Source organism: Ascaphus truei, chromosome 8 (genome assembly GCF_040206685.1).
Source record: "Ascaphus truei isolate aAscTru1 chromosome 8, aAscTru1.hap1, whole genome shotgun sequence".
NCBI lineage: Eukaryota > Metazoa > Chordata > Amphibia > Anura > Ascaphidae > Ascaphus > Ascaphus truei.
Genome location: NC_134490.1, coordinates 69,990,239 through 70,012,477, shown reverse-complemented (window position 1 = coordinate 70,012,477; position 22,239 = coordinate 69,990,239). Strand labels below are relative to the sequence as shown.

At 43.2% G+C, this 22,239-nt stretch overlaps 2 protein-coding genes across 2 annotated transcripts in view; one reads left to right on the top strand and one right to left on the bottom strand.

The window, feature by feature from the left end:
- Positions 1–2,715: 2,715 nt before the first annotated feature.
- LOC142501926 (RING finger protein 122-like) lies at positions 2,716–21,122 on the top strand. The gene is made up of 6 exons (XM_075612522.1): positions 2,716–2,865; positions 5,691–5,834; positions 9,833–9,875; positions 15,831–15,872; positions 16,358–16,440; positions 19,550–21,122. The coding sequence occupies exons 2-6, from the start codon at positions 5,692–5,694 to the stop codon at positions 19,641–19,643; spliced, it is 405 nt and encodes a 134-aa protein (XP_075468637.1). The 5' UTR covers positions 2,716–2,865; position 5,691; the 3' UTR covers positions 19,644–21,122.
- The window catches only part of PDCD11 (programmed cell death 11), a 52,662-nt gene continuing 50,990 nt past the window's right edge, over positions 20,568–22,239 (bottom strand). Inside the window, exon 36 of the mRNA XM_075612517.1 lies at positions 20,568–21,465. Within this exon, the coding sequence (XP_075468632.1) occupies positions 21,294–21,465 (172 nt within the window). The 3' untranslated portion in view covers positions 20,568–21,293. The remainder of the gene's footprint in view (positions 21,466–22,239) is intronic.

The following is a 22,239-nucleotide window of genomic DNA, read 5'->3' as shown; positions in this document are numbered from 1 at the left end:
CAGGGGCCCGCGCTCTTGGAGGGGCCCATCTGTCTCTCCGGATAGAGACAGGCTTGGGCGGGTAGGAGGAGAGCAGAGGATGCCGGCTGCGGAGTGCGGAGCTGATCACAGAACGGAAGGAGCCGAGTAGGGCTGTCTTCCTTCCTAACCAGGTGGCGCTGCAGAGCACTCCATACCTGCTCCTCTCTACATCTCGTGTGTGTGTGTGTGTGTGTGTGTGTGTGTGTGTGTGTGTGTGTGTGTGTGTGTGTGTGTGTGTGTGTGTGTGTGTGTGTGTGTGTGTGTGTGTGTGTGTGTGTGTGTGTTTGTAATGCATATGTGTGTTTCATGCAATATGTACGTGTATATTTAATGGGTTTTTTAGATGTTGAATATAAATGTGTATTTGTATATGTATTTGTATATGATATGTGTGTGTTACACTAATGTTGCATGTTTGGTATGTGTGTATATGGTGTAGTGTTTGTGTGTATATATGGGAGGAGAGAGGATTGTGAGGAGAGATAGGATGGGGGGAGGAGAGATGATGATGATGGTTAGGAGGAGGGGGAGGGGTGATGACGAGGAGGGATGGGGAGAGATGAAGGATGATGAGATAGAACAGGGGAGCACAAACTTTTTCTCCTGCGCCCCCTTGTCGACTGTCCCGCTCTCCGCGCCCCCTCCCCCCCTCCCTATCTGGCTTTCTGGGCGTCATGATGTCACATTGCCATGGTGATGCGTCTCCAGCCGCTGTCTGAACCAAGGTAAGTGCAGGTTACAGAGGCCTTCGCCGCTTCTCTGGCATTTAATCTAAGTGCCTTCGGGAAGCGGACGGGCCTCTGTAAACCACGCACCCCCCACAGATCATCTCGCACGCACCCCTGAGATAGAGGATCAGGGAGAGGATGGAGGAGAGAGAAAAAAGTCTAGTCAGATTTTTTTTTGCCCGCGAATGTCTAGCTACGCCACTGGCTTTAGCCCTTTCACGGCTAGAGCATCCTTTATCCCATTTGGTGGGGTCTTGCAGTGGGAGTGATGGGATACAGAGAGCCCTGGGAAAGTGCAGGAGATAGAAGTCCCTTTCTGGGCGCAGAAGTTGGAAATGTGTGAATATTATAAAGGTGGCTCCCAAATTAGCAGTTGTTATTTGATATTTTGTACCTTTATGATTTTTCCAGTGGAGAGAAAGATATGAAATGCCAGACAGGAAGTACTGAGGCGGCCATATTGAATGTTCCCACAGCATCAAGGGAAGTTTCTAAAATGTTAGCCATTATCCCTTATGTGGGTAATACACCAGGCACAGGATGGTCTTGTTCCCAAGTAATGTACTCGCCTTTAAAGGGGAAATCCATTTTTTTTTCAATTAATCTATTAATGCCATTTTATTATGAGTTTTGATATACTGATCATCCTTTGATTTCTATAACAGACTTTAGCCCACCTCCCCAGCTAGTGTAAGATCTTTGCAAACACTGTTTGTGATCATTTGTTTCCAATATTCCCAGCAGTTTAAGCTGCAAACTGTAACAATATATAATGTTACCTTAGTCATACAGTATAGGAATATACTGTCGCTGCTGAGTTACACTGACTGGAGGATTGATTGAAACTGAAAGGCAGCCATTTAGTGAACCCTGGGAAACAGGATCTTTGCTGATCAATCACAGGATAACTAATCGCTCAGCAGCTTAGGTAATTAGCTTTTAATAAAGATAATTAAAGGCAGCATATATTAAATCAATATATATATATTTTTTTTTTTTTTTTAAGTGCCGATTGGAATGACTCTTCAATGCCGTCCGATTTCATCTTTTGGGATCATACTGGATAACTCTCCCAAATTATGTGGGAGACTTCTCATAACTGTTAAAAAATGATTTTCCCTGAAAAATCCCCTCCGCGGAATGAAAATCAAAGAAGGATGAAAATATTTCCACCCCTTAGCGAGGGGTCGCCATGACCGGGGGACCAGGCTCCCTTCTCCTCTCCCTGGTGTCCTCTGGCTGCTCTCCTTTCCGCTTGCGGGACCGTGGGATGACGCGGTATCAAATACACGTCACACTCTGTTATGAAGGCAGCCATTTTCATAACCCCTGATTTATAAAAAATCGCATTCTATAATATATGAGAATAATTAAAACAACACGGTGGAGTTTCAGAAAAGAAGAGGCAATAAATAAGTATTATTTTTACAATAATGTACTGGGTGACAAGAACTCGTTATATAACTCTGGACCACATTTCATGTAATAACTGGGATTTGGGCGTGTACTGTATGTGCCTTTAAAAAAAACAAGACAAGAAATGTTTTGGAAATGTTTATCCTCAAAACATCTGTAACCATTGGATCATATAAGTGGGAGCTGGGTTAAGATGCTGTTACAGCATCTCTTTCTTAACTGGGGCTCAAAGTGGTTGGATAAATTAATCTTACTGACCTCATTATTAAGGTGGAGTATACAGGATTGAGAATCTCCTCGCACTCACTTTGTCCACTTTCCAAAACGTATTAAGAATAAAAAAATACTGGTCTGTTTTTATTTTCCCATCCAGTTTGAACCTATAAAACACATTCCCTGTCATTAGTTCTGTGTCTTTACATTCAATGTGTCCACAGTACAACAGAGGCTTTCAGACAAAAGCTTGGCACATGCTGCCTGCCTTGTGATCCTCAAACAAACACAAAAAAAAGAGTTCATTGTTACAGTGCAATGACAGCATAAAACGAATAGGATTTCCACTACCGTTCTGGGTTTTCCTCTGTGTGCTCATCTGATCTCTGCTACTAATGAAGAGGACACATGGGCTGATTGATGCTGCTCAGTCAGGATGAAGCAGGCAGCTGCTTTTGTACAGGAAGTACCTGCACACTGTTATCTAGTAAGTAACTTTTGGAGACATTGACATGATTTACAATGGTTGTGTGATTGAAGGTAATACTCCTGAGTGTATCTATTTCCTGAGTTTGTGTGTTCAGATTACCATGAGCATGTTTTAATTTGCCTGGAGTGTGTGAAATCTAGTTTGCAACCTCTGCTGAGAGAATGTATATATCTCATTGTATTCAGCTAGAATAGCCCTGTGAAATACATCTGTCTACAGCAGAGGGGTTAATTACTGTAAATATTTGTAATGCCTTCTAATAGACTAATCCTGTGTGATAGATGCAGTATGTTGGTCTATTAAAAGGCATCACAGTCCAATAAGTATCTTACTATTTCTGGGACCAATACAGCTGTTGGCACCCTTCAATAAGATAGAGAGAGGGATTGCACATATAATGTAGCGTGTGTGGATGTCAGTTTAAAGAGACTTATTTGCAGGGGTCTATCTTTAGAGACATGTTGGAATCAGCTGGAATGGGTGAGTTTCATGGTGTGTGGGAGTGAGTTCCAGAAGAGGGGGGGAAGGTGTGTGTGTGTGCGTGCGTGCGTGCGTGCGTGCGTGCGTGCGTGCGTGTGTGTGTGTGTGTGTGTGCGTGCGCGTGTGTGTGAACCTTTATAAAAAATAAGTTATTTAGAACTACAGATGTTGCGTTATTGCTCCCACTGAAATCACAACATACTGTGCTATACCGCAGATTATCACGACTTACCCCGTTATAACGGTATAACTCAGAATATCACGATTTACCCCGTTATAACTCAGAATATCACGACTTACCCCGTTATAACTCAGAATATCACGACTTACCCCGTTATAACTCAGAATATCACGACTTACCCCGTTATAACTCAGAATATCACGACTCACCCCGTTATAATTCAGAATATAACAATGTACCCCGTTATAATGCAGAATATCACAATGTACCCCGTTATAATGCAGAATATCAGAATGTACCCCGTTATAATGCAGAATATCACAATGTACCCTGTTATAACGCAAAATATCACACCATATCCCGTTATACCGCAAAATATCACACCATGCCCGTTATACCGCAGAATATCACACCATAACTCGTTAAAACCCAGACATATCACGCTATAATGCAGAATATCACACCATATCCTGCTATAACGCAGAATATCACACATATCCCGTTATACCGCAGAATATCACACCATACCCGTTATACCGCAGAATATCACACCATAACTCGTTAAAACCAAGACTATCACACCATATCACTCTATAATGCAGAATATCACACCATATCCTGCTACAACGCAGAATATCACACCATACCCGTTATACCACAGAATATCACACAATATCCCGTTATCACCCACCAGAGGGAGTAATAAAGGCAGCTACATCTGTAAAATGTATCTTGGAAGGAATTTGGGGGGAGTGTGGAGCTGGTTCAGGAATGTGTGCTTGTAAATTGCTTTTGATGCATGCCATTGAGGTAAATTCCTTATCTCTTCAGTATTAGCAGTGCCTGTTGTATCCCCTCTAGCACTGAAGGAGTACAATCTGGCACAAGAATAAGGCTGCGTCCCCGCTTGTGCTGAGCGTGCGGCGCTTGACGCGGTTACTTACATATATAGATATAAGTCCCCGCTCACAAGGTGTGCGTGCGCTCGTGCGCTTGTGCGCTTGTGCGCGGCACACACTCTCAACGGCGCTCGGCGCTTATGTAAACAAAAAAATCAAACTTTCCAGCACGCTCAATGCCCCCCCCACCCCCCTCCTGCGCACGTAAATGACAGGACACCCGGCGCTCATGCTTGGAGCTCTCTCAGCGCCAGCGGGGACTCAGCCTAATACTTCACAAACCAAAGCAAAGCAAACATGTTTGTCATATTAGCAGCTGTTTGATCCCTTTCCCTAAAATCAATATCTCCCTGTGTGTGTGAAATATACTCTATTTGAAATGTAATTGTCTGAAATTACAGCCCCACTGAATGCATTCCTGAGCTCTCAAGCACCAAAACATCATTAGCAACTGGAACATTGGTAAACCCAATCTGTAGTATGACTGGCTCAGGTCCATATTCAGAGTACTGATTGCCCCCATATAAATCAGATGGTCATACACACAAACATAATTCAGCTGTCAATTCCTGTAAATACCAACATTTTACCAACACGCATTTCTAAATGATTTGCCTGTTGCTATCATTTTATTTCCAGGTGTTATAATGTGTCAGCAGTTGGTTTGCAGAATTTGCATAAACACAAGTAATAACAAAGGGAATGCGGTCTTTGTGTATTAAAGCACAAGACTTTCCCCTGCATTGTGCTGGCAATGTATTCCCCACTGTAAACACGATCTAAAATGACTGGGTACACAAGGAAATAAAAGGTCAATAGAGGCGTAAGTGCTATGACAAAACTGAAAACATTGCTCCCTATTCAACATGCTGTGATGCTATTTCCCTCTTGTTTATGAATATATAAGCTCTATAGAAGCATGGGGCTTTACAGCCTCTTGTATAGGGACCCATGTAAGAGTCACGTCCCCAACATTGAGGGCTTTGAATCTTATCAGTCTACACACACAAAAATAAACATCTGGCAAATGTAGTTCCTGCACAAAGATCTGATCTTGTTTTTTCCTAAATCCTATTTCACTGCCAGTCCCTTTTTATTATGTAGATTGGTTTCTACCATTTATATATAATCTGAATTTTTTGGACAACCTGCTTCTTCCAGACTCGAATGAAGTAGGATATGAAGAGGACAATTGGCAGTTTTAATTAACAAATGTATGTCGTCGTCCCCCTAACTTTGTGGCACCCTTCATTTCCATACAGGATGCTTGCAGATCATCACTCCCACAGGTGTAATATGACTAGGGAAGCCCTGTGTGGAGTCTCGTTAAACCTATTTATTCTCGTCTTCGGAGCTGGATTTCTTATTTTGATCTTCTGCTTCATATTCTGCTGCTATGTTTTCAGGTAACAGATCTAGATGGTGTAAGTGTGATCTAGATGGTGTAAGTGTGAGATCTAGATGGTGTAAGTGTGATCCAGATGGTGTAAGTGTGAGATCTAGATGGTCTATCTGTGATCTAGATGGTGTAAATGTAATGATGTATTTTGGTTCTGAAAAGCCCTTTGACATTTCTCCACAGAGTAATACGTAAGTGTGAACTTATGATGTGAGTTTTAAAGCGGGTGTTCCCTCTTGCCATGATGTTGTTGTTTTAATAGGTGCAGCAGTTCTATACCTTTATGGCAATGTAATGATTTAAGCTGCCGATCGATCGGTAAGGATCCTGCTTCCCAGGCCACACAATATGGCTGCCCACTTCCAACGAGGCAGGGCTGTGCTTTCTAAGTGGTTATTGCAACCCAAGGAAGCTGAATACTTTAAACTCATTGAAAAGGACATACAGAGTGGGTATTTAAATAAAAATACCAATTAGATCCAGTAAGCATTATCCACACATTATTTAAGTTGTGTTGGGGAAACAAGTGACAAAAGCCCCCACCGTACAATGTAGAGCAAATAAAAATATAACTTGTGAGCACATTCACATGCCAGACAGTTGTGCAAACCTGCTTTTCACCATTATCTCTTAGCATACAATGCTTCCACTGCAGCCAGGGATTCTGAGAAATGACATGCAAATGAGCACACGTCACTTCTTTACCTACCATAACTTAAATTGTGTGTGATTAAATTCCAACTTCCCATGGCAAAGCCAGTATAACCAGCCTCACACTGAAGAGACCCAAAAGGTTGAAACAGCTGTCTGTGACTAGGTTTACTGGTTATGCATTTCTTTAACCCAGGCTGTGCTGAAAAGCTGTGTGATATGGTAGGAATATGCTTAGGGATCCATGTGATAATGGACATTAAGTAAAAGGTTACAGTGTGCTCATGTGCATGTTATTTCCCAGAATCCCTTGCTGCAGTGGAAGCACTCTATGCTAGGAGATAATGGGGAAAGGCAGGGCTGCAGACCTGTCTGAGACTTGTGAATGTGCTCACCAGTGGTTTGTATTTGCTGTAAGTATTACCTAATACTACAGATTTTGAAGGCAATGCTGCTTTAATGTAGCTGCCTCTTGGTTTAAATGAGCATTGAGTGATTTAACACAAATAGTGTTGTTCTGAGTGTTCTGAAGAGCCAACAGTAATTTGCAAATGTTCCCATTTGCCTCTATTTATAGTATGCAGCTGCTAACTATTTCCACGAGGAGCTGGCCAAGCAAGAAGGTGCAGCCTCTTTAATGCATGGTCAGGTTTCTGGGCCATCTCGTGCATCGTCAATGGCTCCATTTGCATCCGAGTAGGGAGAAGATTACTTGGAGGGATAGAAAGGCACACCTCACCTGTCTCCCCTACAAGCTGTCCTAAACGCTGCTGCCAGAATCACTCTACTCTTTCCTAAATCTGTCTCAGCGTCTCCCCTGCTCAAATCACTCTCCTGGCTTCCGATCAAATCCCGCATCTCACACTTAATTCTCCTCCTCACTGTTAAAGCTTTACACTTTTCTGCCTCTCCCTACATCTCAGCCCTAATTTCTCGCTATGCACCATCCCGACTCTAGCGTTCTGTTCAAGGATGTCTCCTCTCTACCCTCTTTGTATCTAAAGCCCTCTCCCGCCTTAAACCTTTCTCACTGACTGACCCACACCTCTGGAATTCCCTTCCCCTCAATACCTGACTAGCACTCTCTCTATCCACCTTTAAGACCCACTTGCTTAAAGAAGCATATGAGTAGCACCGTGGCTAATATTATACACATGATACATAAAGCTTGTTCCCCTGCAGACCCACTTAGCCGAATGCCCTCCTACTGTCTAGTACGTTCTTCCTACCTACCTATGAAATAACATGCAAATGAGCACATAGTCGCCTTTTACTTAATGTCTATTATCACAATTAGATTGTAAGTTCTTCGGGGCAGGGACTCCTCTTCCGAATTTTACTTTTATGTCTGAAGCACTTATTCCTATGACCTGTTATTTGTATTATTTGTTATTTATATGATTGTCACGTTGTCTCGGTAGCTTATGACAAGATATAATGAACACCAAATATCTGGGTTGAATTGAACGAGGCTTAGATATAATAAAATATAATTTATTCCTTAAAAAGGTGAACACAGCAATATAGTACAATTAACAGACAAGAAGGTAACACTTACTTAGGGTTGGGGAATGGAGAAGTATCAGCTAGCAATTCTCCAGCAATCCGGTGACATTCAAGATGGTATCAGAAGAAGAACTAAAAACTGTAGGGTTGACACAGTTTATATACCTGTGTAATCCTATTCTTAACATTGAATACAGACTATTGGTGAATAATTATCATCATAATTAAATCAGGGGCGACGACCAGTCTATCAAATGAAGTATCTGCATTGTTTGTAGGTGTAGACATAACACTTACAAACCACTCCACTTTGATGATTCTCCACCCTCAGGTAACAATTAGAGTGGCAGAGTCTGTTGATTAGTACTTGATCTGTTGATTAGTACTTAGTGTAAACAATCAGGCAGTTAACTTTTGATCACAGTGCTTAGGCTCAATCAGCCGGCTGCCCTTCAGGACCTATTAGCATAGCAGATGGAGTCTGCATTTTCAGGGCAGATCCAAAATACCATACATATACACTTTAGTATCTACACATATTAATAAGTTCAATTCTGGTGGGCTCAGTGGGTCGATATTTGCCAGTTCTTAATGCCTACAGTGACTCCACATATTGGCCAAATATCAACTCTCTGTGACCTCCAGAACTGGAGATATAGAAATGCATTTTAAAACATTAAAATGCAGGATTATAATGAAACATGGGAACAGGGGAACATATATTTTCATGACATGACAAGGTGTAAACCACCTTCCTGGACCGCAGTCCAGTTAACCCCTTGCCTCCCTGGTGAGGTCAGGGGGTGGCCATATTGGGTGCAACCCCTTTAATACCGGGCCAACCCCATCTCCCTCTACACACGTATATTACTGCTGTGAAGCGCTATATAAATAAAGACATTCATACATACAAGATATTTTTTGCAGAATTATGATTTTAAAATATATATATATATATTTTATTCACCCACTCCTTTAACAAGGAAACAATTACATCGAAAAAAGTAATGGGCATTAGTAAGTGAATGAGTCATTTATTAAAGCAATGTTACAATCACAATGTTACAGCTGCATCCAATCTGAACCCCTTCAGTGTACATCTGCGTCACCCCAAAGGCGTACAGCATGATGGGGCTCCCCAAGAGCTGCTCCCCTCTGCACAGGACCAGCATGCTAAGGGTTAACATTTGATTGTCCTTTATGGAACGTCAACCCCACCCACTGGAATGTTAATTAGCCAAGAGGACAAGACACGTCTTAAAACACACCTGCTTAAGGAAGCATATGAGTAGCTGCATGACTGATACATTACACCTCATACATAAAGCTTGGCCCCCTGCAGATGCACTTACCATAACGCCCTCCTACTGTCTCTGTACGTTCTTCCTACCAACCAATTAGATTGTAAGCTCTTCGGGCAGGGACTCCTTTTCCTAATGTTACTTTTATATCTGAAGCGCTTTTCCCCACTATGTGTTATTTATATTATTTGTTATTTATATGATTGTCACGTGTATTACTGCTGTTAAGCGCTATGTAAATTAATGACCGTATATAAATTAATGACGATATATAAATAAAGACATACATACAATTAGTTTTTCCAAAAAGTTATGTTTTCTACGCCATTCTATCATTGTATCCACCGAACACATTTTTAATATTTTATAAGATTGTGTTCAAAATGCCATATATGCTGGTAAATGTTGCTGGGAATATAGGTGTATGTGATATAAATGCCCAATCTTACCAACACAAGTGGGAGAAATGTTACACGGAGAACAGTTTGTTTTGATGTTCTGCATCAAATGTAAGACCTTGCAAATAATGCTATGCTCATCATTTCAGGCTGAAGCAGCAAGAGCATTACAGGAGACGTGGATACAAAAAGGTATTGAGTACTCCATACATAATACACCCCAAACAGAACCAACATAACTACTAATCCTGTGCCCTACTGACTGTGGAAAGATCCAGCGCTCCACGGATTTGCAAAAGTATCAAATTTATTGCGCCATACACAACGACCGTTTTGACCTTAGTAGGTCTTTTTCAAGTGAAAAGGCATGATGCCAAAGACAGGAAACAGGATATATATACTGTATATACTGTGGGCTCTCCATTCATGTTAATTCACACTGATACACATACACACTCTTTCATCACTTGCTTTTGACACCTCCAGCCATAAAACACATCCACACCGGGGGAAGGACCAGCACAGATAACATTCCAATAGACACTCTTTATAGTATAGCTTTTGCTTGCTTCATTCATTGTAACATCGCCGGAAGAAGAGATCAGTGTATCTCGAAAGCTCACACAAATAAAAGCATTTCGTTAGCCACAGAACGGTATCATCTATTTATTTTTTGATTATTGAAGCTCGGCTAACACGGTACTGATACCTCTACATGTATGTATATATACACACACAGTGGTCGACAAATAACAAAACAATCTACTCGCCACCTAGTACCAAACGTGTGCTGCTTGGGCCAATAGGAGCTCGCCCCGATGTTAAATCCACTCGCCCGGGGCATGCAAATGTATAGGTTTGTCGAACACTGTGTATATATATATATATATATATATATATATACACACCCTCCACAATCAATAATAAAGTGATAAACCCCAAATAGCTGAACAAATAGCAATCAACACATATAGTTCCAATTGACAGTCTTATCTTTAGGCTTCCGATTAGCTGTGATTTGATCTCACTACTTTCCTTAGAATCCCCACTGCTGCTGCAGATCCATGTCGATTCCGGATGAACCCGGAAGTGCGTCACGCGCAAGCGTCCTCGTGCGTTCCATGCAATCCTTTCCGCGTTCCAGCGTCGATCCTCCTCACTTGCTTGGTCCTTCGGCCGAAATCTCGCGAGATTATGTCACTGCTTCAATTCTTTGAAGTTTCTTCACTTGCTCGTCACTCCTCCCGAGTCCGCCCACCGCAGGGGCTAACATCCTTCTGAATCCGTCGTCATCTTCTTCTTTAGTGGGTGAGGATTAAGTCAGTAGTAGTCCAATTCTTTCATTGAGAAAAACATAAAGTGTTTGAACAGCCTTGATGGAAAGGAAGATACAGGTGTCAGGAACATGTTGTTTCGTGCTAATGATTTCTCCCATGTGCGATAAAATATTAAAATTTTCGTTTTGAAACTAATTACTATTTGCAAATAACTGGACCTGCAATGGAGAGTAATGTGGCACCTTCATATGCTAATCTCTACATGGCGGACTTTGAAGAAACTAACATTATAAAAACCACTTGCTATACTAAAATGTTATAAGGATTGCACGAGGACACTTGCGCATGACGCACTTCCGGGTTCATCCGGAATCAACATGGATCTGCAGCAGCAGTGGGGATACTAAGGAAAGTAGTGAGATCAAGTCACAGCCAATCGCAAGCCTAAAGATAAGACTGTCAATTGGAACTATATGTGTTGATTGCTATTTGTTCAGCTGTTTGGGGTTTATCACTTTATTATTGATTGTAGTTGGTGTGTGTATATATATCCCGTTTCCTGTCTTTGGCATCATGCCTTTTCACTTGAAAAAGACCTACTAAGGTCAAAACGGTCGTTGTGTATGGCGCAATAAATGTGATACTTTTGCAAATCCGTGGAGCGCTGGCTCTTTCCTTTTCACAGTTCAAGCTTGGATAGTTGTTACAGGTATCCCTTTGAACCAGCAGCACCGGTAAAACTGTTTTGTTTATTTGATTAATGGTGTGCAGCATATCACTGTTCATTTGACTACTGAATGTGGAGCAGGAAGCACAAATGTTTTGTTTACATGAGGAAAAAATAGCAGTTTCTGCATATTCTGACTTAAAGTAGCCGATTCTTTCCCCCGTCTGATTTACTACCAGGATGAGAAGCATGAAGCCCCCGCAGCTGAACTCTGATCATTTCCACTCCAGGACCCCCTCATTTCCAAAATACGTTCCGGTGGAGGTAGTGTCATTACTTCCTGGTATTGAAACCCCCTGCATCACACGGGCCAAAAGGAAGCATCAACAGAAGAAGTTGCAGCTTCCAATTGGTCTGTGTCATGGTGGCAGATTCAAATCGCCATTTTGCTTTACCCTGGAAAGGTCTGCAACGTCCAATCCTCCCTGGTTAGTATCTTGGGAATAAGGGGCCCCTGGAGTTGAAAGAAAAAGGGAGATTAAATAAAATCGTACAGGGGAGTGGGAGTCGGAGTGGCTTTGCTCCCAAAGGTACCAAGTCTATTTGAAACACGTATTAAATGTTATAGAAGGATATACACAGGTAACTTATTTCACTTCACGACAGAATAATCGAATGAAAGAATTTCACAATACAGGTAGTCCTCGCTAGCCAACGTTTAACTTTACAACGAATGGCTTATCCAACGCTTTACAATGCAACCCTACGGGCCGTTTTTCCGACACCGGAATGCGTTATCCACTGATTAACATGGGACTCACTTTACAACGGTTTCACTATCCAACGCTACTTCCAGAACGGATTCCGTTGGATAACCGAGGACTGCCTGTACATTTCCCTGAAAATGGAAAATGTGCAATTTAAAGTGAGAATGAATGACTATACACCTTCAAATACAGTTGAAAAATTCAACTTTGGCGCTCTCCATAGATTGTGTGCTTACTTGATCTGCTAGTCCCTACCAACACTGCCTGGATTCTCCTGGTCATTCTTTCAGAGTGTTAATAGACAATAGGATCACATAAAACAGCATCTCCCACTCTCACCGAAGCATGGCCTGAACTGTTTGAACACTGCACTCTTTTCAGCAGTACAGGTCCAGTTTTCCACCCGATTCCTGATCAACGTAACAATGCCCTAAGAGGTCAAGTTTTAAAATGGAGATAGTTGAAATATCCCAAACTGACTGCCGAGTCACTGAAGCCATCACACATATTAAAAGAGAAGTCACCGCCAATTACAATAACCAACTGAGATTTCAGAGCCTCGTCTTGACAGACATCTCCAGGGGATCACAATCCAGGTGGCAATCCTATGGATGGGCTGTGATCTAAACAGTAAAGGAGATGTGTCTGGCTCAGTGTTGTGCGTGAAGGGATCTTGGTCTAATGATTCAAACACTCGCATGTGCCTGGTACCAAAAGAATGCCTGTGGAACAGTGCTACTTCTTTTGGCCCTCAAGGGGTTAATAAAAAAATCTTCCAAAAAGTCATTTTAGGTGTCACTGTTCTCTGCCCAAACACACAAGGCCCTAAAAATGTATTAACTTGATGAATCAGAACTAAACTATATCGGCGATATCTTCACGTGGATGCAATAGGGTTCAAATACTTTGTGTTCTTAAAAGCCCACGCTAATTTGCAAATGTGGTCTCTATTTATAGCCTGCAGCTGCTCACTAATTCCATGTGGAGCTGGCAGACTTAGAAGGTGCCACCTCCATTAATGCATGGTCGGGTTTCTGTGCCATCCCACACATCGTGTATGGCTCTATTTGCCTCTGGGTGCAAAATGAAGTGAGCAGTGAAACGGATAACCCCTTCAATGCTAATGGAAAGTCGGTAATCTAAATTGTATTGCAGTGCCACTTTATTGACACCTGCCCTCTATTTGACAGAAGAGTTACAGTTTGCTTGACAATGTTCTGCTCCCAGTATTGGATGTGTATTAGTGGGTGCTCTGCCTCTTGCACAGGGGTAGGGCACAAGAAAACTTCTGCATGTTGTCCATAAAAAGGCTCCTTCTACCATCTCAGTCTTCAGATTTCCCTTAACCAAAATCTAGACCCTAGAAACCATTAGTACATTTAACAACAGGGAGGAAAAGTATGCGCACTGCTGTAAACATGCTCCTAAAGGGAAAGGAAATGATGGTAAGCCTATGATTTTTTCTTTCCCCATTACCCGTTTATGTTGGCGAGCACCAGTGGGACATACCCAAGCAATATGTAAGAGGGAAGTAAATAGGACTAAAACACCAATGGATACTTCGAAAGATATTATATTACAGAACCTTTTGTATAGAGGTTGTATGAGCCAATGACTGGACATCCAACTTGTTTTATGAAGATACTGAAGGTCCACAGCTGCATAACTCTGCAGGTGATGTGCCTTAAGAGCCCAAGATGTAACCAATGCCCTTGTCGAGTGCATCACCAATTTATCTGCTCAAGTCTCTGATGCAGGATGTGATCAAGTAAGCAATTGCAGCATTAGGTGCTGTCTGCCACTTCCTATGTCCATGGAGAACGAAAAGCCTGTTCGATCTTCTGAAGCATTGCACCACGGTCAGATAATGCATCTCACAACATCAAGATTATGCAGGTTTTCTTTCAAATTCTTCGGATTAGGACAAAAGAATGGAATCGCAATCTCTTGATTTAGGTGAGAATATAACTTTTGGAAGGAAATGATATAGGCCTCAGGCCCTCAGCACAATCTTGTCTTGATGGAATGCCAACAACGACTTCTTGCAGGACCGCAAGAATTGACTCAAGCCAGATTCTTCTCTTGGAGTTCTGACAAAGTTGACACTTGGACTTTCAGCGAGTTCAGACTGGTCTTACCCTTTTTGTAGGAGCTCCATCATTATTGCAGAGTGGGGATGATAGAAATTTTGATTCATTACTTTACACCATTGCAGAAAATGTAACCAGATACAATGGTATACCATAGATGTTAAATATTTTCTAACCGCCAACAGCGTTTTTACGGCTTTCTTTGCCACAGCCTTTCTTTTCAACAACTGCCACTCCATTTCCAGGCCGCTCAAGCCAATCTCTGTGCATTTGAATTTTGTACTGGATTTTTGCTTCAGAAGACCCTGCACTAGCTGCAAATGCCATTAAATATCCACCACCATATTTACCACGAGGGAACGATGGCGATCTTGCCCAATTGGGTAGAATTCCTAACTCCTATTGTTCAATTGTAGAGTACAGCATTAAATACCTAATTGGCTTAATTTTCACATCATCACACATCACTTCCGATTCCAAAGACAATCCTGAAAGGAACATTTATTTATAAAATATTTTACGAGGAAGTAATACATTGAGTTACCTCTCGTTTTCAAGTATGTCCTGGGCATAGAGTTAACATGGTCTTGTGCATGACAAAACACATAGTCCCAGTGTCCAGGTCTTGCTGATTCATGGTTCAGGCCTGCCAGCTGCCCACTGCACCTCTACTACTGCTGAATTGCTGCTTGCCATCACATCAGGGCTTCAGGAAGGAATGAGAGGCTGACCACTCCCCATGGTCTGAACTGTACCATCTGCAGTCTCAACGAGTGCTTCTAGCAAACACAAGTAGTCTACTCTCAGCTGTAGGATAACGAAACACTGTCTACTGGTGGCAGGAGCAGTTTTATGGACAGCAAGCAGAAGTTTTTTTATTTAGTATTACCTCATTGAAAGGGGCAGAGCTACCCTCTAGCACATTTTGCTTTACTAAATTCACTTGGCCAAGTTGCACTATTTTGGGGCACCCTAAACATAGTTGAACCCCAACAAAAATGTTATTGCTGACCAGGTATCCAAGCTCTCCTCAGGTAGGAAAAGGAAGCTTCCCTAGAGCATTATATTGGCTATGCTGGGGTGAACCGGCCTCCCACAGAAATAATTCTCAGGTCTTTTAAGCCTCAAAAAACAGGACTCGGCCGTTCAGAATGGCACTTTTGAGGTGCCCTATGCACGCACTTTATTCCTTTTGCTGATATATTGATTTTATTTATATATATTAAAAAAAAGGTGGTTTCATGTAGATAGTTTTTGAAGCTATTCTATTTTCCTAATCCATAAAGTGCAGTGTGGTTGTAACCGTGACATTTGACTTCCTTGACTTCTTTTTCCTCCCCCCCAAGGTTGTTTTAAAACAAAAGAAAAAGAGGAGAAACCTGGTTGGGGTAAGTATCCAATATTCTTTCATGTTTATATTATGCATTAGGGGGGGATTGATTTTGTTTCTGTAAGCAGATTTGTCTTACTATAAGTCTACAACCCTGCTCATGGGGGCTAGCTAAGGGGGCGAGGGTTGCTGCAGGACCTCCTGGGTTTTTGCATCATGGTATGTTACTGATTTCATATGTACAGCATCCAAAAAAATAGTCCATGCACTCCTGAACTTGCAGCATTCACCCCATTATCACATCATACAGTGGTTAAGATAGCTAAGGATTATGGGTAGTGCCATGCAAATGAGCAGTGTATCATTTCCCTTCCTATACTTTTTCAACACGGATTCCCTAGACTGAGCCTTTTCCTGCTGTAATACCACAGGCCAAGTTTGACAAGAAAGTGGAATCAGTGGACCCATTTTCTGTAAGCAATAATTGAATCCCAAATAAGAATAGTGCCACATTGTAATGCAATAACCATTTCTACCCCACAGCAAGTGTGCGCAGTTTGCCTTGAGGAATTTAAAGTGAAGGAAGAACTGGGCCTGTGCCGGTGTACTCACGCTTTCCATGCAAAGTAAGTAGCAGACCATGTTACCCAACAAAAATAACTATGCTCACCTAGTGTCAACGCCTCAGACGCCTAGTGTTGCTGTGCTTCAGCACAGGCTAGTGTGATAGCTTGTTTAAACACTATTCTAACCCCTTCAGTTAGAAAGAAATCTGCAACACATCACAAAGCAAAAGTGGTTATAGCAGGAATCTGTACTATGCAGTATTAAGGCTTACTCCCCAAAACTATGTAGCCTGATACTTTATTGAAACGCATAGTCAGAGCCGCTCTACTGTTTTCTGGCCCATATGGACCCATTTCAGCTGCAGGTCACAGTGAGGCTTCCAAAAATCTAGCAGCTTTTACCAAGTGTCAATGACAGGAATTCAATTGGCATCCAGCCAGTCCCATACTTTTTTTTTTTTTTTTAAATTTTTTTAGGGGTAATACAACCACTGGGGGTACGGAGGAGGAACTCACAGGGCCAGAGTTCCAACATCCCCCCCCCCTTTTTTTGTTTTGTCACAAAAAAATTATCTTCATACAACAATAAGTATTTGTAATTGTGCTGGATGGTGTCAGTGCATAAAGGATCTAGCACCTTTCCTTAAAAAAACTTTTTTGATACAAGTATACAGTGAAGGGGGATTATATCACAGTACAGCAAAGTTAACAAAGTACAAATGCCTGTTACGCCTTTTCAAAATTCCAATAAAATCTGAAGATTATATATATATATATATATATATATACAGCTAAACCCCGTTATAACGCGCCTCGTTATACCGCGATTCGGTTATAACGCGGTTTTCCCGTGGCTCCCGTTTTTTAAAAAAAAAAAAAAAAAAAAAAATTTTTAAATTTTTTTTTACATTTTTTTTTTTGCACACTGCACACACTCACTGCACACACACTGCTCATTGCTCACACTGCCACACTGCACACTGCACACACACTGCTCATTGCTCACACTGCTCATTGCTCACACTGCCACACTGCACACACACTGCTCATTACACACACTGCTCATTGCTCACACTGACACACTGCACACACACTGCTCATTGCTCACACTGACACACTGCACACACACTGCTCATTGCTCACACTGCTCATTGCTCACACTGCTCATTGCTCACACTGACACACTGCTGACACACTGCACACACACTGACACACTGCACACACACTGACACACTGCCACACTGCACACACACTGACACACTGCCACACTGCACACACACTGACACACTGCACACACACTGACACACTGCACACACACTGACACACTGCACACACACTGACACACTGCACACACACTGACACACTGACACACTGCACACACACTGCTCTCACACTGCTCTCACACTGCTCTCACACTCTCACACTCTCACACACTCACAGACACTCACACACACTTACACACTCACAGACACTCACACACTTACACACACACTCAGACACTTACACACACTCACAGACACTTACCCACACTCACACACCCATATACACACACACACTTTCTCTCCCATATATACATACACACACACTCTCTCACTCTACACAGACGGGCCGCGACCAGCACCACCACCCGCTCCCCCCCCTCCTCCCGCGCAGGCAGCGGGAGCACCGGGGACAGCGGTGGGGAGAAGAAACCCCCCGCTACAACCTCCATGCAGGCAGCATGGTTCTGAGGTAAGCGGCGACCTGAGGGACATCCCCACTCCCATCTCCTGCCCCGCGGCCTGTCCCGCGGTGACAGGGTGAAGCGGGGACAGGAGGGACATCCCCGCTCCCATCTCCTGCCCCGCGGCCTGTCTCGCGGCGACAGGGTGAAGCGGGGACAGGAGGGACATCCCCGCTCCCATCTCCTGCCCCGCGGCCTGTCCCGAGGCGACAGGGTGAAGCGGGGACAGGAGGGACATCCCCGCTCCCATCTCCTGCCCCGCGGCCTGTCCCGAGGTGACAGGGGGAAGCGGGGACAGGAGAGACATCCCCGCTCCCATCTCCTGCCCCGCGGCCTGTCCCGAGGTGACAGGGGGAAGCGGGGACAGGAGAGACATCCCCGCTCCCATCTCCTGCCCCGCGGCCTGTCCCGCGGTGACAGGGGGAAGCGGGGAGCGGAGGGACATGCCCGCTCCCATCTCCTGTCCCGCGGGATGAATATGCGCTAAAGCGCGGCGGCCATTTTTTTTTCTCGCGACCCCGTTAGTAACGCGGTGGTCTCGGGGTGGACCCCGAGACCCGCGTTATAACGGGGTTTAGCTGTATATATATATATAAATAAAAAAGAATAAAAAATCTTAGCGATTTAAATAATTGTAGGCTCAGGTTTCTAAATAAAAAGGTAGTTGGATACCCATGTACTCAGGTACCACCACACGTCAACCCCTGAGCATACTGCGATATATAATAAGTGTAATCACATATTGCAGGATTCGCTGCTTTCCTAATACATACACCAACATATTTGAACAGATTTGTGAAATACACAAAACTATTACCAAGATTCATTCTGTATTTTAAAGGAGCCCTGCATAAAGTTTACGTGAGCCCATATACAGATGTAATAAACGTTATTGTACCTGTGGCATACACCAGTGGGAGAAGCGGCCATTATTTTGAATCAGCCACGCAAGGGGCAAGGCAATCGTACCATTGCACCCGCAGGAGAGCACCCCAGGTTGCAATAACATAGGGCTACAAATGTACCCAAACGTAATGTCTTAAAGCAGGGGCGCTCAACTCCAGTCCTCAAGACCCCCACCAACAGGTCAGGCTTTAAGGATATCCCAGGTTCAGCACAGGTGGCCCAATCAGATTACTGAGCCACCTGTGCTGAAGCAGGGATAGCCTAAAAACCTGACCTGTTGGAGGGGGACTGGAGTTAAGCACCCCTGTTTTAGAGCAGTGTTGCTGGCCTACACCAACATGGAACCCCTGTGTGTGATAACTACAGCAAGACAAAGCTCTGCAACTGTTGCAAGTCAACTTTACACTACTGAGATTTGGAAAACGCAGACATGAAATGTTGCTGTAACATTATGTATAGAAAAGACTCGGGTTCTGTACAATCTGGGATGCTGGAGAACTCGGAGATTAAAAGGCTAATCTAGGTCTTGTTTATCCACAGGTGCCTGATGAAGTGGCTAGAGGTGCGAAATTCTTGTCCAATGTGTAATAAAACGATTTCAGTAACACAGAGGCCTTCCTTGGAACGCATGTAGAGAAGATGTCACCTGTTCCTCACCGTTTCACGTGTCACTTACTTTAAATGAAGCCCGTAGCTCAAAAACATTTTTCCCCAGGTACAAAAAGAACTAGGTCCAGTAACTAAACGATCTGAAGTGTCAGTGTGACGCTGTGACCTGTCACACTTTGTTCTACAATGCATTGCCAAACTCAACCAGGCAATGGGTTAACTCAGCAGTGCCACCTACACCATCAGATTTAGATACCAAAACAGCAGCATCCCAGGGCTGTTAATATATGGGCTGTAGGATAGGCAGTTAGTGATGCATCCTTATGCGGATAATCAATAGGAGAGAGCCTGCCTCGGGTTATTTGGGGTAGTGGGCAGGGGACATGATCTGGTATGTGTAATTGCTGCTCCAGCGAAGCCCCTACATGGAAGATCACATGGAGACCTGCATACATGTCAGTCAGTACGTTTGAAAAGCATGTCCTGAAATAGAATGAGCCGGGGAGAGAAGCAGAAGGTAACGTGAAAAACTCACAAGAGGAAATTTGGCAGAGAAAGTGAGAATAAATCAGAATTACAAAACCGATTAAAAATGGGCCAGACGGTCAGATAACGGTTAGAGCCAGGAAAGTGACAGAATACGGAGAAAAGCAAAGTAGACATTTTGGTTGACCCTTACTTCACCAGAGGAGCTTGCAGTACATTGCTGGAAGGCAAAGCAGTGGTATTGGCCTTCTGTTCTTAATACAGGATTGTGGGTTCTAGCGGTCACTAGCAGCCCCCAAATTCTGCAATTGCGCTAAGAACACAGTGGAAGTAGAGGGTATAAGAGACGTAAGATGTAGGCAGATGTGGCTTTAGGCATTAGTAGAATAAGCAAAACACAGGGCTGTTCATTAATAATCATTGATCCAAAAAAGTACTACCAGCCTATGTAGTCTACATAACAATTTTAAGCTTATCACCTATTTCAATGCTGGAACTGCATGCAATGCACTACCAAACGCACCATATTTCAACTGTTTGCTTGTAATAGATATTTCCCCACGATAAACAGATATAACAAGCACGCCAGCATGTGCAGGAGCACAATTGTTTACCCATTCGCTTTAATAGCAATGAGATTAAATATCCATCAACAGATGGATAAGTAGTGTAACATTTGAACAGCATGGTTTCCCACCCCAGAACTGCTCTTTTATTATTGCAGAGGAATGTAACCAAAAGCTGTTTGGCTTGTGGCTTCTCTGGCATTATATGTGTTCAGGGGGGAAGACAAAGAAAGCTGAGCACATGGATGAATTTATTTTTCCACATTTCATGGATTCCCAACTGTACGCAGCAAGACACGAAGCCTATGGGGCCTTTAATACATTTGTTCAGTATTAAGAATTGATTTCACGACGTATGCTTAATCATGAATTGATTGTATTTGCCTCAAAACGGTCGGTGAATAGGATATACAATTAAAAAAAGAGCCACTTGTATCTCAGAAATGGAGAAAGCTCAGCGCCTGCAGTCTCTTTTCTTGCACAGCTTGCGTTTTTATGTACAGGTGTGGAGAGTCTGCGCCTCCGTATGCCGTCCAATGAGCACATCGTCCAGGGGAGCGCGTTATACACCAAACCAGGTCTGTGCACAGCCACAAAAAACAAGTCTCTCCGGTCCGGAAGCATTAGGTCTTTGTAAGGGAGCTCTTTGCCTCCACATACTCCAGAGCTTTCTCTTTCACGGCCTGGACGCTCTCTGGGCTGCCGTGTTTCTTCTCGTACTCCAAGTAGCGCTTGAAGAAGAACTTGATTCTTTTGGCTGCTAAGCTCAGATGAATGACACGCTCAAAAATATCTCTGTGAGAAAAGTATATTATAACATTCAGATGCATTGTATACACCCCAATACCATGATAACAATACAAACATCAACACATGACATAATCATAGTGCCTGACTAGCTTTGCTTTTAGGACAAATTGTTGCTAATAATTCCAAAATAATTGGGCATTATCGGACCGTTCTACTCCCATTATATGCTAAATGTGCCCTTTATAATCTTTGCCAACGTTTACTGGAATTGTAGCAGCTGTTAATGGCCCAGGAAAGCCCACATATTTGAAAACAAGATTTAGACCACGAGTGGCCAACTCCAGTCCTCAAGGGCCACCAACAGTTCCGCATAGATGACTGGTGCTGACTGAGCCACCTGTGCTGAAGCAGGGATATCCTTAAAACCTGACCTATTGGTGGCCCTTGAGGACTGGAGTTGGCCACCCATGATTTAGACTAACCATAAAGCTTGGTTTCTAAACCTGAAGTTTTGGGCTATAACAGTACACTGAGACAGCAACCTCAATCATACACGTTTATTAACAGCACAGCTATTGCCCTAAAGAAGAAATCCACGCAGCTGATTTTTTTTAAAAGACAGAATTGAAGCAGGGTGTCTCCGGAGCTGAACCCCATTCATTTCCGATCCGGGAACCCCCAACTTCCAAAGATTTGTACCTCCAAAGGGGGTGCCCGTATCTCTGCAGTTTAAAGCTCCCGCGGCACATGTGCCAACAGGGAGCTGCACCGGGTCACGTCACATCTTCCTAGTGGCCTGCAGGGTCGGGGAGCGTTGAA

What these genes read in the sequence shown, in the direction of transcription:
- LOC142501926 (XM_075612522.1), top strand. Translation starts at nt 5,692, where the DNA reads ATGCTTGCAGATCATCACTCCCACAGGTGTAATATGACTAGGGAAGCC. An exon ending in TTCTGCTGCTATGTTTTCAG is followed by an intron (nt 5,835 to 9,832) that starts GTAACAGATCTA and finishes TCATCATTTCAG; the next exon opens with GCTGAAGCAGCAAGAGCATT. An exon ending in ACTCACGCTTTCCATGCAAA is followed by an intron (nt 16,441 to 19,549) that starts GTAAGTAGCAGA and finishes GTTTATCCACAG; the next exon opens with GTGCCTGATGAAGTGGCTAG.